An 11,580-nucleotide genomic window follows, 5' to 3' on the forward strand; every position below is an offset into this window, starting at 1 on the left:
TTAATTAATTAATTCTAGAAGAGTACGTTACGAACAGTTTTATGCGTATTTATGCTATGATTTTATTCATAGATCATTGACATTTTGTACACTGGCAATCACATAAATAAAACAAAAAGTGTGAAAAATGACAGTGACAATGACAGTAATTGTCTTATTCTCCTAAGGCTCGAACTCTGTGACTTGATAAAAAAATGAAGATATGATCATCAAAATCAATTTCGAAATTCCGGCTACGTTTACTGTGACCAACAATTAAAAGACACAAAATTAAGCTTATTAATATTTTTCTTTCAAGGAAATGTCTCTATACGTAATATAACACTTTTCGGAAATAAACATCAAAATGGTCTACGAGTCTATACCTCGTACAGTTCGGATTCTTCTATTAGGCGAACCCGGAGTGGGTAAAACATCACTTATACTCTCCTTAGTGACTGAAGAATTTACTGAACATGTGCCGCCGAAGGCTGAGGAAATTACAATTCCTGCAGACGTTACGCCGGAGCAAGTACCAACCAACATTATAGATATATGCGGTAATATTTCTTATTAATTGAACCATAGCTATGCCAAATTTATTTGTCCTGTGCTTTTTGTGCTTATTTGCACGATGTACATTTTTTTTATCAAAACAAATGCAGTAATTGCATCTGTTGGTGCAATTGCATCTTGCAGTTCCATTGTATTTTTTCACATACTTATTAAGTTTATTGTCAACATTGTTTTTTTACTGATGTACTCTTATTGTAATCTTTCAAAACACAACAAATGATTACATAACCAGCTGTGTTGACATTTATTGTGAGGCATAATATTTTATTTTACTGTCAGTGTGTATGCCACTGCAATACTGCTAAAATGAATTAGAGGAAGCTAGGATCTAAACAGAATGTGGAGATGATCCTGATTGAAAGACTAATATCTAAGAAAAACAATGTATTTTTTGTATATTGTCTGATTTGCCAACCGAAATATCAAAATTATTCAACAATTTGATCCATTATAATTTAATAGCATTTAATAATTTCAGTTGCTGAACAAACAATTGAGCAAGTGGCAGAAGAAATAGAGAGGGCTCATGTAATATGCATAGTTTTTTCAGTGGATAGGCAAGACACACTGAACAAAGTAGCTTCTTATTGGTTGCCATTTGTTCGAGAAAATTGCTCTGATGAATACAGGAAGCCTGTTATTCTTGTTGGCAACAAGATTGATCTAATTGACTATTCTGTAATTGATGTAAGTTTAATTCATTATATTTTATGTGGAACAACACAAGTAAATAACATATGTCTCATTATTTACATATATTTTACATTCTTGTTACAGAATATTTGGGATATAGCAGAAGAATATCCTGAGGTTGACAGATGTATTGAATGTTCTGCAAAATCACTGATAAACGTCTCTGAGATGTTCTACAATGCCCAAAAGGCTGTCTTGCATCCAATTAATCCTATTTATTGTATTGAAGAACAAGAAGTAACTATTGCCAATTTATGTTTTTTTATTTAAGTTTTGAACCCTGTCTCAGTTGTATTTAAGGAAAGGCTAAAAAATATTTATATTTTCTATATTATTTCAGCTAACAGAAAAGTGCAAAAGAGCTTTAACAAGAATATTTAAGATCTGCGATTTAGATGGTGATGGTGTTCTAGATGATTATGAAGTTACAATGTTTCAAAGGAAATGTTTTGATTCACCTTTGCAATTACAGGTATTAAATATGCAATGTATTCAAGGTTGATGGCAGTCAATTGCTACACCTACTTAATTATGTTGTAAAAATGAAAGTATGTCATATACAATAACACTACTGAATTATATTTTACTTTTCAGGTTTTAGATGAAGTAAAATCAGTTATTGCTCAGAACATTGCCGGTGGAATAGAAAATGATTGTATAACAATAAAAGGATTTATATTCTTGCATTGCTTATTTATTCAAAGAGGTAGAAATGAAACCACATGGACAGTGCTTCGTAAGTTTGGCTATGAGGAGAGCTTGGAGTTAACTCACAGTTATTTGTACGCTAAGTAAGTGATCCTAATTATAATTAATTTTTAATTGAACAAAATGCCAAAATATTATGTTTGTCGTGATTTTATTGTTTCAGTATTAAGATACCAGTAGGCTGCACATCTGAACTATCATACAAAGGTCAACAATTTTTAACACAATTGTTTGAGAAGTATGACAAAGATAAAGATGGCATGTTGAATCCCACTGAACTTAAAAATGTTTTCTCTTGCTGCCCTAGAATACCATGGCATAATTTGAGATATACTGTTCCTACAAATGACAAGGTAATAAAAATATTTACTTGGAATAAAACACTATCAATAAACAGCCTTGACATATAAATGTATTTATTGTAATGATTATGGATGAGTTGATGTGTTAAAAGCTTCTTGGTTTTAAACATTTCTTCTGTTTTACAGGGTTACTTAACTTTACAAGGATGGATGTGTCGCTGGACTCTAATGACATTACTTGATTTACAGAATACTAGTGCCTACCTTGCTTATTTAGGCTTTAATTTTCTAGAAAATGATACTCAAAAAAGTGCCATTCATAGTAAGTGATCCTTTTGTGCTACTATTAAACCAAGTTAGGAACAACCCTGAATCTTGGATCACGAGCCAAGCAACTGTTACTAATATGACAGGCTTTCTTTTTCAGTAACTCGGGAAAAGAAAGTCGATATTGCCAAAAAGCAATCGAGTCGTAATGTCTACCAATGCCACGTTATCGGTCCAAGGTCATGCGGTAAAACCTCCATATGTCGAAGCTTTCTTGGCATAGCACATAAGGTAAGTCGAAACTTTCAGCTCTTTCAAAAACGGAAAGAGAACTTGATTAACTTAAACCACGACATTTTTGGCATCATAAATGTACAGCTAGCCATAATGGTTCTTATTCTCTAACTTGGTACCATGTTTCTTTCCAGAAAATAAAGCCACACGCCAATGAACGAGGTGACAGCAATTTATCAGAGAATTGTTGTATAAATACTGTGTTGGTATATGGTCAAGAAAAGTACTTAGTATTAAAAGAGATACCAATTACACGTGTCTCAGATCCACTTCAGCCTCATGAAGTCAATTGTGATGTTGCTTGTCTTGTGTATGATGTTGCTGCCAGTCGATCCTTTGAATATATCGCCAGGATATACATTGTTAGTACTGTGCTTAACACGATTATACTGCTTCTTTTGTTTTATTTGTATAGAACGGTTCTAATACAATCTCTTTATTGCAGAAATATTTTGCAGAAAGTCATATTCCCGTGTTAATAGTTGGAACAAAAGGTGATGCAATGATTGCAAGACAAGAGTACATTTTACAGCCAGATGTGTTCTGCAATAAATACCAACTACTGCCACCACAGTTGTTCAACATCAGAGAAAATAAACATGATGTGTTCGTCAAACTTGCTACAATGGCTGCATTTCCGTAAGTAAACACTTATTGTTAATAAGAGTTAAGCTTATGCACTCCAAATTATTTTTCATGATGTAATATTACACTAGTATAATTCTGAAAATTTGGATAAAGTACAGTAGATGTTACACAATCTGAAGTCACCTCCAGAACTATATTGCGACTAAAATTTCTCCGACTTAAAGTCTCTGATAACAATTTGACAATTGCTTGATATTCCATACTGTTATTTTAATTGTCTTTGTCAGTCAATTTCAAGCTGCTTGGATTTTGTTCAGCAAGCACAAGTAAGTCAAAATTATTTTTGTAATAACAAAAGCAGCTTACTTTTGAGAAAAGCTGCATTTACATTAGATGTATAATACCTACATTAACAATTCGTTTTTCAGACATTTGAAGCACTTTGCGAGCCTTACGGGGGACAACTCGTCATGGTGGAAAGCGGGAATTGGAGTTGCGGCTGCCACTGTCGTTGGTCTCGTCCTTATTAAGATGTTTAGCTTTCAGAAACGTTAGTTAGTGAAATACCGCTGCAGCTAATTTTTATTTATTGTACATAAATAATGTTATGTATTAAAAATAGTATTGAATTACATGAGAAAATTATTTATACTTAGACCAAAGATAAATCCTTGAATACGAATACGTATATTTTGTTTTCAGTTGTAAATAAAACATTTAATTGCACATCAAGCTTTCATTAAAACTTACATGTATAGGGTAGTTAATGCTGTCTCCTGTACTACCCTATGCCAAAGGTACAATTGAAAAGGCCATTTAACTTTTATTAGCAGTTGTCGATGATTTGTTGGCCTTATTTCTATGCATTAAGAATCCATACTAATGTTATAACATTATATGAGTGTCTGTTTGTTCGCCTTTCAGACAGAGTAGGCATTCCGCAATTTTGCTGACTTGCAACACTTCCTCATAATTCACTTAAAACTAAACTGGAATCCCTCAATCCATTATCCACGATATGAAACTTATGACGTCGGAGGATTGGTTCGAATAATACAAATAAATTTTGTTCATCAATATTAAATCTAACCATTACCTATACCTTTTAGCTTTTTGAAAAGAAAATAAATATTCGAAACATTAGTAAGTTGCAATTCCGATAGATTGCTGTTAGGTTTCTGCAAAAAATTTTTCGTTTTTTTTGTTTGCTGTTTAACTTTTAAACTCCGTGTTTATGTACTTAAAAAAGGTAAACGATCTTGGTGTCCAACCAATTCGTGTGGTTATAATTCTTCATTCGCGATCAGATTTAATATGTTCTATACACTTCCACGCGAAAAATAAATAAGCGATTTTCATAAAACTTGGCACACATATTCAAGGAGGGATTAGAAGTAACACAAGGTTTGTTAGAACTTAAAAAAAGGATTATGCTCTACACAGATATACCACACGAGCGAAGCCGCGGGCGGCCGCTCTAGTATCTCTAATTTTGCAGCCAGTGAAGATTTTTGTAAATTGGCTCATTACTTTCAGATCTTAGCCCCTATTTACGAACAAATTCTATCTCCTTTTAACACTAGTATTTTCTTGTATGTAAACACCAAGATTGCGATTTTTTACTTAATATCCATGGTTAGCCACAGTGGTTCTCTTTGCACTTCTTAATAGTTAAATTGGAAACTATACTAACTGTGGGTGTTTTTAGAATCTTTTGAAGTTAGAAAAAAAAAGAACACATTTTTAACTATTATTAACTTATTTAATGAATGAAATGTTATAATACATAATACTATTTTTTACATATTTTGTAATATATCTTAACCGTCGTAATAATAAAGAATCTTATCCACCAGTCAAAATAATCCTCTTACTAATCTGTAAATTCTGACTTACCTAAAAACACAATTGTGAAATTAGTGAGATTTATTTGAACAACTAAGGGGCTACATTGAGAAAAATAATATTGTTTTGTTGATACGCCTTGTGTTTAAGAATATTTGCATAAAATTGCAAATTTACTGTATGTTTACGAACAATTGACAATAACTTCTTATCTTTATACTTTGTAACGTCGTTAAATCATTTAAAAATTTAGCTCGGAATGAGTGTAGATCAGTAAACATTAGTCAAAATAACACTTCATTACACAACCGACATAATATTAAGAAATATTCTATGTCTTCTTAGTATGGTCTCTGACGGTCTCTGCTGCTGAAACAACAATATGTTTTAATAAATTTAGGTCACATGTAAAGATATCCCAAAATAATCACTACTCACACTGTCAACATTTTAATAGTTCTTAATTATATAGTTTAAGAAAAAAAGCTTCTTATCTAAATTGATATAATTACCCGCCATCTCCCCTCATGGCGCCGCCCCCACTGCGGTCCCCGCCGCCGCTGCCGCCGCCGCTTCCATAGCTGCGGCGGTCACCACCGCGATCTCCGCCACGATCGCCTCCGCGACCGCCGCCTCCCCAGCCGCCACCGCCTCTGCCGCCGCCGCCGCCGCGCCCACCGCGGCCAGGCGGGCCGCCGCCGCCACCACCACGTCCGTTTCCGCCAGAGGGTGGTCCGCCACCACCTCCAGCACCTTCGGGTTTCTCTTCATTGCACCTGTTACATGCTTTTCTCCACGAAAAGTTAGTATTCCCACAACTGGGGTTTGGGCATCTCCAGTCTCCAGCTCTATTTCCTGAAGGTGGGCCGCCGCCGCCTCCGCTACTGGCTCCACCTCCGCCGCCTCCTCCGCGAGGTCCGCCGCCGCCAGCGCCGCCACGGCCACCGCCGCCGCCACCACGACCTCCGCGGAAGCCGCCGCCACCGCCACCACCTTTGTTACCACCCCAAGTATTCTGGCGTTGTGCGAGTGAAACCTTGATGGTAGCTCCATTGAAATCTTTTCCGTCAAACCATTGAATTGCCGAAGATGCAGCATTAGAATCCTCATAAGTGACTGTAGCTTCTCCTTTTGGTTGTCCGGATACTTTATCTTTGTACATCCACACCTTTGGTCTTTGAGTTTTCTTATCCGTCTGTAACATAAATTAATGAAAGTGAAAAATTAGTATCAATAAGCACATAAATGTAAATGCCGCTTTTAAACAAAAACTGTGTAATACCTTGATTATCCCAATAGATCCAAAATGTTGACATAATTCATCTTCCGTTGTTGATGGGTTCATGCCTTGAATAAATATGGTGTCTTCTTGTGTTACCATATCGCCTCCTCCCCGATCACCACCAAATCCACCGCCACCACCTGCAGGTGAAAATTGAGTTAGTTCCTGTCATACCATTACGTAAGTTTCTTGTGGCCTATACCGTGTTTATCTAACACAAACCAATTTATTATACTCTCAAAATTACCGCGCTCATATGTTTGTATATTTTAACCCAAAAACGACGTGATTTTGTTGAGGAAATATTATAAATCGTAAACAGTTCGTTTTCACACAATCCCTTTAAACCATTAATACGATCAAAATTGCAACCTGTGTACACATGAAAATAGGATATATATTGATCTGACGACCACATCATAACGTGTTGAAGATTATGTGCTAATGTGAGATTATCAGCTCGTCACAACAGCATATAATTCTTTATATTCGCATCGGTAAAGTAAACCACTGTGTGTAGAAACCACTCCAAATAACACATTGATTCAAATTTCAGTTAGGGCTGCCAAAACGATAAACATGTTTCTGGTGTGTTATGTTGACCATAAAACTTAATACATTCCGCAGATCTTAGATAATTACACCAGCTGTGTTAATGAAACAACACGTAACGTCAATTGTGTTTCACCAGGAGAACATGCAGATATAACCAAAATCCTAATTGCGTAATTTAGATTACCTCGCAAACGTACACGAAAACACATAATAGTTATGACCACATCTAATACATTGAGTTAATGCGCTGACGACTCAATCAACTGTTGATCTTTATTTTTTGTTGAGTATAATTGCAATGGGCGCCTAGAATCCGAAGATTTATGAGCTAAGTCCGTGGGTATGTTATGAATGAGTAGATACTTTTCAAACACTTGTCAATTTTACCAAAGGAGGGTATAGCGTAGACAATTACAAATCAAAAAGAACCATCAGATTTGTAAGACTTTGTATTTGTAACCCTTAAATTAGTTTTATTCCTTAAATATAAAACGCTGAAGACGCAGTTTTTGTTTAACGCACGCAACCACAGGTTTTATTTACCAGCGAACCAATAGAATACCAGGTTTGGCAGCCCTTAGATAATTACAAATTAATAAAATGTTAACAGCACCGCTCGCTCATCGCGAGGAGCTTTACCTTTATTATAACCACCCCCCCTGCCGCCGCCACTAAAACAATAAGAACAGCGTTTAGTACACTGGGCAGGCTGGGGACACACTGTACGGCCGCGAAGATTGATTGACACCTAGGAACACTATAAAGTGTCCACCCTTAGTCCATGTGTTGCATCCTTTTCTTTACCATAATGTTTAATACCTTAAAAATCTTAGAACATTGTTGATGATGTTATTATTTAACAAGAATTGTCGACACATGCATGCTAGCACCTTTAATACAAATTATAAAAGGATAGCTTAAATACGTAAACCAATTTCGAAGTAAATAGTGTTGTAAATGAGATCACGTAAAAATAATTTCCCTTTAATTTTTTTTTGTATATCCTAAAACCTATTATTATAATGCAGTGTTTGCTTCGTATCCAGATGGCGCTTCTAATGTCTCATTCAAATTTTCCTTCATTTAACAAGGTGAAGGTGGAACAGGTGGTTAGTAGCGACATCTGATCCGAAATTATTATGACACTAGTTACTTTTAAATTATTTACGTTGACTTACAATTATATAAATAATATACATATTACAATAGAAGCAATAGTCCAGGGCAGTTAGCCATACAATAAAAAATGTTGGCTAGCTACCCAGAGATATATCCAACATTTTTAATTATATTGAATGACTACAATGTAGATGGCCAGATTTTTGTGGGAGTGAAATATGAGTATCCAAATAATTATTTCATAAACCAATAAAAATGAGTGCAATTGTCTACAACTTTGTTGGGTTTTTAAAACATTAAGGTTGATAAGCATCTTACCATGAGTGTTATCACCTATTAGACTAAAGGTGATGTGACTCATTACACAAGCTGAAGGAGATGGAATCAACAATTCTAAAGGATCTCGCATCAAGACCACAATTTAACAATATTTAAGATGTTATAGTGTGTAACAAATAGATATTCTGAGTTCAAAAACCCAATTCTCATAGACCACTACAACTTCAGTGTTTTATTTTAACAAATAATCATGATGCTTACATAATACACAATACTTTTAATTATGTGACATAATATATTATGATCCATGTTTAATTAATTATTTGTAGCATTATTTTATATTTTTTATGAAAAATCACATAATTGATATATGAAAATTAATAACACTTGACATCACATAATATGGCAAGTATAATGCAAAAGTAATTAGATCACAAATTTAGCCCCTATTTATAAAGAAATACATACACCTACAGATTAAACATTTTCTAATCAATACATCACCAAAAACTTTGTACTCAAATGACGTGACTGAAGAAACAAAGATATTAACAACCTGAACGCACAACAACCAAGTTTCTTTTCAAAACCTTTGCCCGCAATTAAATATGTTGTTTATTAAACACACCATGCTGATATCCGGGATCTAAACCATTTTAATGAAGGTGAAAAGTGCAGTAATTGTACAGACTGTCATACTCTTGCTGTATGTACTTGAATGCTTTTTAATAAGAATATACACATTCATAATGCTTCTATATGAATGTATGTATCGTTATACATTCAGTCACTTTGAATTAACTTAATTCATTCTCACTAAAGTAAATATTGTTAGATTGTTTTTCTTCATCCTGAATGTTTATTTTGTTGTACCTCCTTGTATAAATTACATGTCTGATTCACACCAAATATATTAAACCAATGGTTTTTTATTTATTGCATGGAAATGGCTACCACTTTTTTGTAGAATATAATATTGCTCACCATACGATGGGACCAAGTGCAGTGCAACTTCAAGTAGACTTACATCCAGTAACAAGAAGACTCAGGCTGATGATGATAACAATGTTTAAAAATAAAACTTCAAGCAGTAGGTCAAAACTTGCAGTTAAATTACCAGATGTTTACTAGATCAAATACCTAAGCAGGTAGTTATCCACTAATACCTGATATCACATATTTTTTGTATCATACATTTGTATCCAAGCAAGTTGAGTGAATCACTTTAAAATACTGATGCACAATTTAACAAAACAAATTATGTGTTGAAAGTCAGGAGAGATCAGTACTTTGGCACAAAATAAAGTTATTAGTTTGCATCTTTAGTGAGTAAATTGTAAGCCTGCAATGTTAGAGGGGAAAATTACTCATACAATATTACAGTTCTGTAATTCTTGCTATAAATAAATATAGATAATGAAATGATGCATGGCTTGTGGATTTGTGTTTGTAGGTCATGAACAACTAAAATTACTTAAATGTGTGGATACTAAACACGGAAAATGTCTTCAGTCATCTTTTATAAGCAAACCTAGAAGTTCTGAAAAAGTGTAACCTTTGCTTTGTTATAAAAACACAATACCCTTCAATACTACAAAACAAAATGTAACATAAATAATATCATGAAATTAACATTTAGGACTTATTTGATCCACCATAAGTGGATGACAGAAATAATGATACATTTTTATCACTTTGTAACTTATATTTTTATGTCCCTTGCCTACTTTAAAATATAGCCTTCATGAAATAGCATATAAAAATCTACATTGTGCATAAATTAATTATTATTATTATAAGCTTCATAAACTAAAACTAAAATACCACAACAGAATAAATAAGTGAAAGTATACAAATATGTCCTGATACCCAACTTGCTCAGATTCAAATATTTCTTTTTGTTTACGTTAATTACACCCACAAATGCCTTGTTCAAAGTGGGAAGGCTTAAGTTGTGTGGATTCTTCAGTATTACCATACATAACAAACAAAAGTGATGAAACTCACCCATATCCCCCGTCTCTCGTACCCCCATCTCTATTGTAGCTTCTATCACCTCCTCCATACCCTCCCCGGTCACCGTTGCCTCCGCCGGAATAGCCTTGTCTGTCACCACGGTCTCTGTCTCCACCGTAGTTGGAACTGCCGCGATCACCACCTCCATAGTAACTGCTTCCACGATCGCCGCCACTCACATTGTAATTACTGCTGTTGCTACGATCGTAACCACTACTGCCATAGTTCGAATCATAGCTCTGGCCATAATTGCCCCCTTGTTGGCTACCTCCATATGAGTTACCACCGCCTGACATGGAAATAATTCGCTCATAATAAAAGACATTAAATAAACGACGTTAAAGCTGACAACATCTCGTTAATGCCAAATAAAAGAGCTGTACATACTTTATAAAGCATCCCTTAGAGCGGTATCAAAAGATATAACCTCACCAGAGCTCTGTTGATTCCAATCTTGATTTTGGCCAGCAGAATAACTGCTTTGGTATCCTTGTCCGGAACCAGAGTAACTATTGTCACCAGAAGCCATAGCAGGAGGTGGCACGGAATATTGAGCTGAGTAACCACTGCTATAATCACCCGCTGATGAAAAAAATAAGTATTGTATTTTTTTTTATCGCTGCAATGTATTCATGGCTTGAAACGCGTAGAAAATACTACTTACGGTCACCCATTTTATCCACAAATGATTTTATTACACTTCTCACAGTTCAGATCAAATACTAAGTAAAAGAACTGAAGGTATATACCCACGCCACGCTACAGCATCATAAAGCACAAAGTAATGGCCGACACAGCCCGGCGCGCCGAATCGCGACTTCGCGTAGCGGTTGATAAGTGTTGCTTGCCACATAAATAAAATTCAATAGATGCTGATCGCGACAATCGTGTCTTTGGATTCTTATTTAGTTTTTTATACTAGTGCCCACAAATAAACCATAACATTAAATAATTTATCATATAAACCCAGCGTCGAATCGGAAACCCATTCTGGTTTTCATCGCCCCTGAATATAACTAGATCCAACGTTTAAGTTATTTTTAAGCTTTATGCACTACTTGGTATTTTAAAATAAGG

The 11,580-nt window shown here is 34.9% G+C and overlaps 2 protein-coding genes across 3 annotated transcripts; one reads left to right on the plus strand and one right to left on the minus strand.

The window, feature by feature from the left end:
• The first annotated feature begins 136 nt into the window (after nt 1-136).
• On the plus strand, nt 137-4,133 carry LOC113506075 (mitochondrial Rho GTPase). The gene is made up of 11 exons (XM_026888937.1): nt 137-539; nt 1,034-1,242; nt 1,333-1,485; nt 1,589-1,720; nt 1,843-2,039; nt 2,120-2,309; nt 2,445-2,580; nt 2,686-2,816; nt 2,954-3,181; nt 3,265-3,458; nt 3,836-4,133. Exons 1-11 carry the CDS (start codon nt 347-349, stop codon nt 3,960-3,962), a joined length of 1,890 nt encoding a protein of 629 aa, XP_026744738.1. The 5' UTR covers nt 137-346; the 3' UTR covers nt 3,963-4,133.
• Nucleotides 4,134-5,213: 1,080 nt separating this feature from the next.
• LOC113506083 (RNA-binding protein cabeza) lies at nt 5,214-11,319 on the minus strand. Of its 2 annotated transcripts, none has more exons than XM_026888948.1 (7): nt 11,168-11,319; nt 10,936-11,085; nt 10,495-10,792; nt 7,729-7,760; nt 6,535-6,674; nt 5,765-6,447; nt 5,214-5,618 (listed from the first exon to the last, which is right to left on the minus strand). In XM_026888948.1, exons 1-7 carry the CDS (start codon nt 11,175-11,177, stop codon nt 5,594-5,596), a joined length of 1,338 nt encoding a protein of 445 aa, XP_026744749.1. In that variant the 5' UTR covers nt 11,178-11,319; the 3' UTR covers nt 5,214-5,593. The 2 variants fall into 2 exon arrangements, with proteins under 2 accessions (XP_026744749.1, XP_026744744.1); XM_026888943.1 differs by having other exon boundaries at nt 5,214-5,621.
• Between the last annotated feature and the right edge of the window lie 261 nt (nt 11,320-11,580).

Source organism: Trichoplusia ni, chromosome 2 (genome assembly GCF_003590095.1).
Source record: "Trichoplusia ni isolate ovarian cell line Hi5 chromosome 2, tn1, whole genome shotgun sequence".
Lineage (NCBI taxonomy): Eukaryota > Metazoa > Arthropoda > Insecta > Lepidoptera > Noctuidae > Trichoplusia > Trichoplusia ni.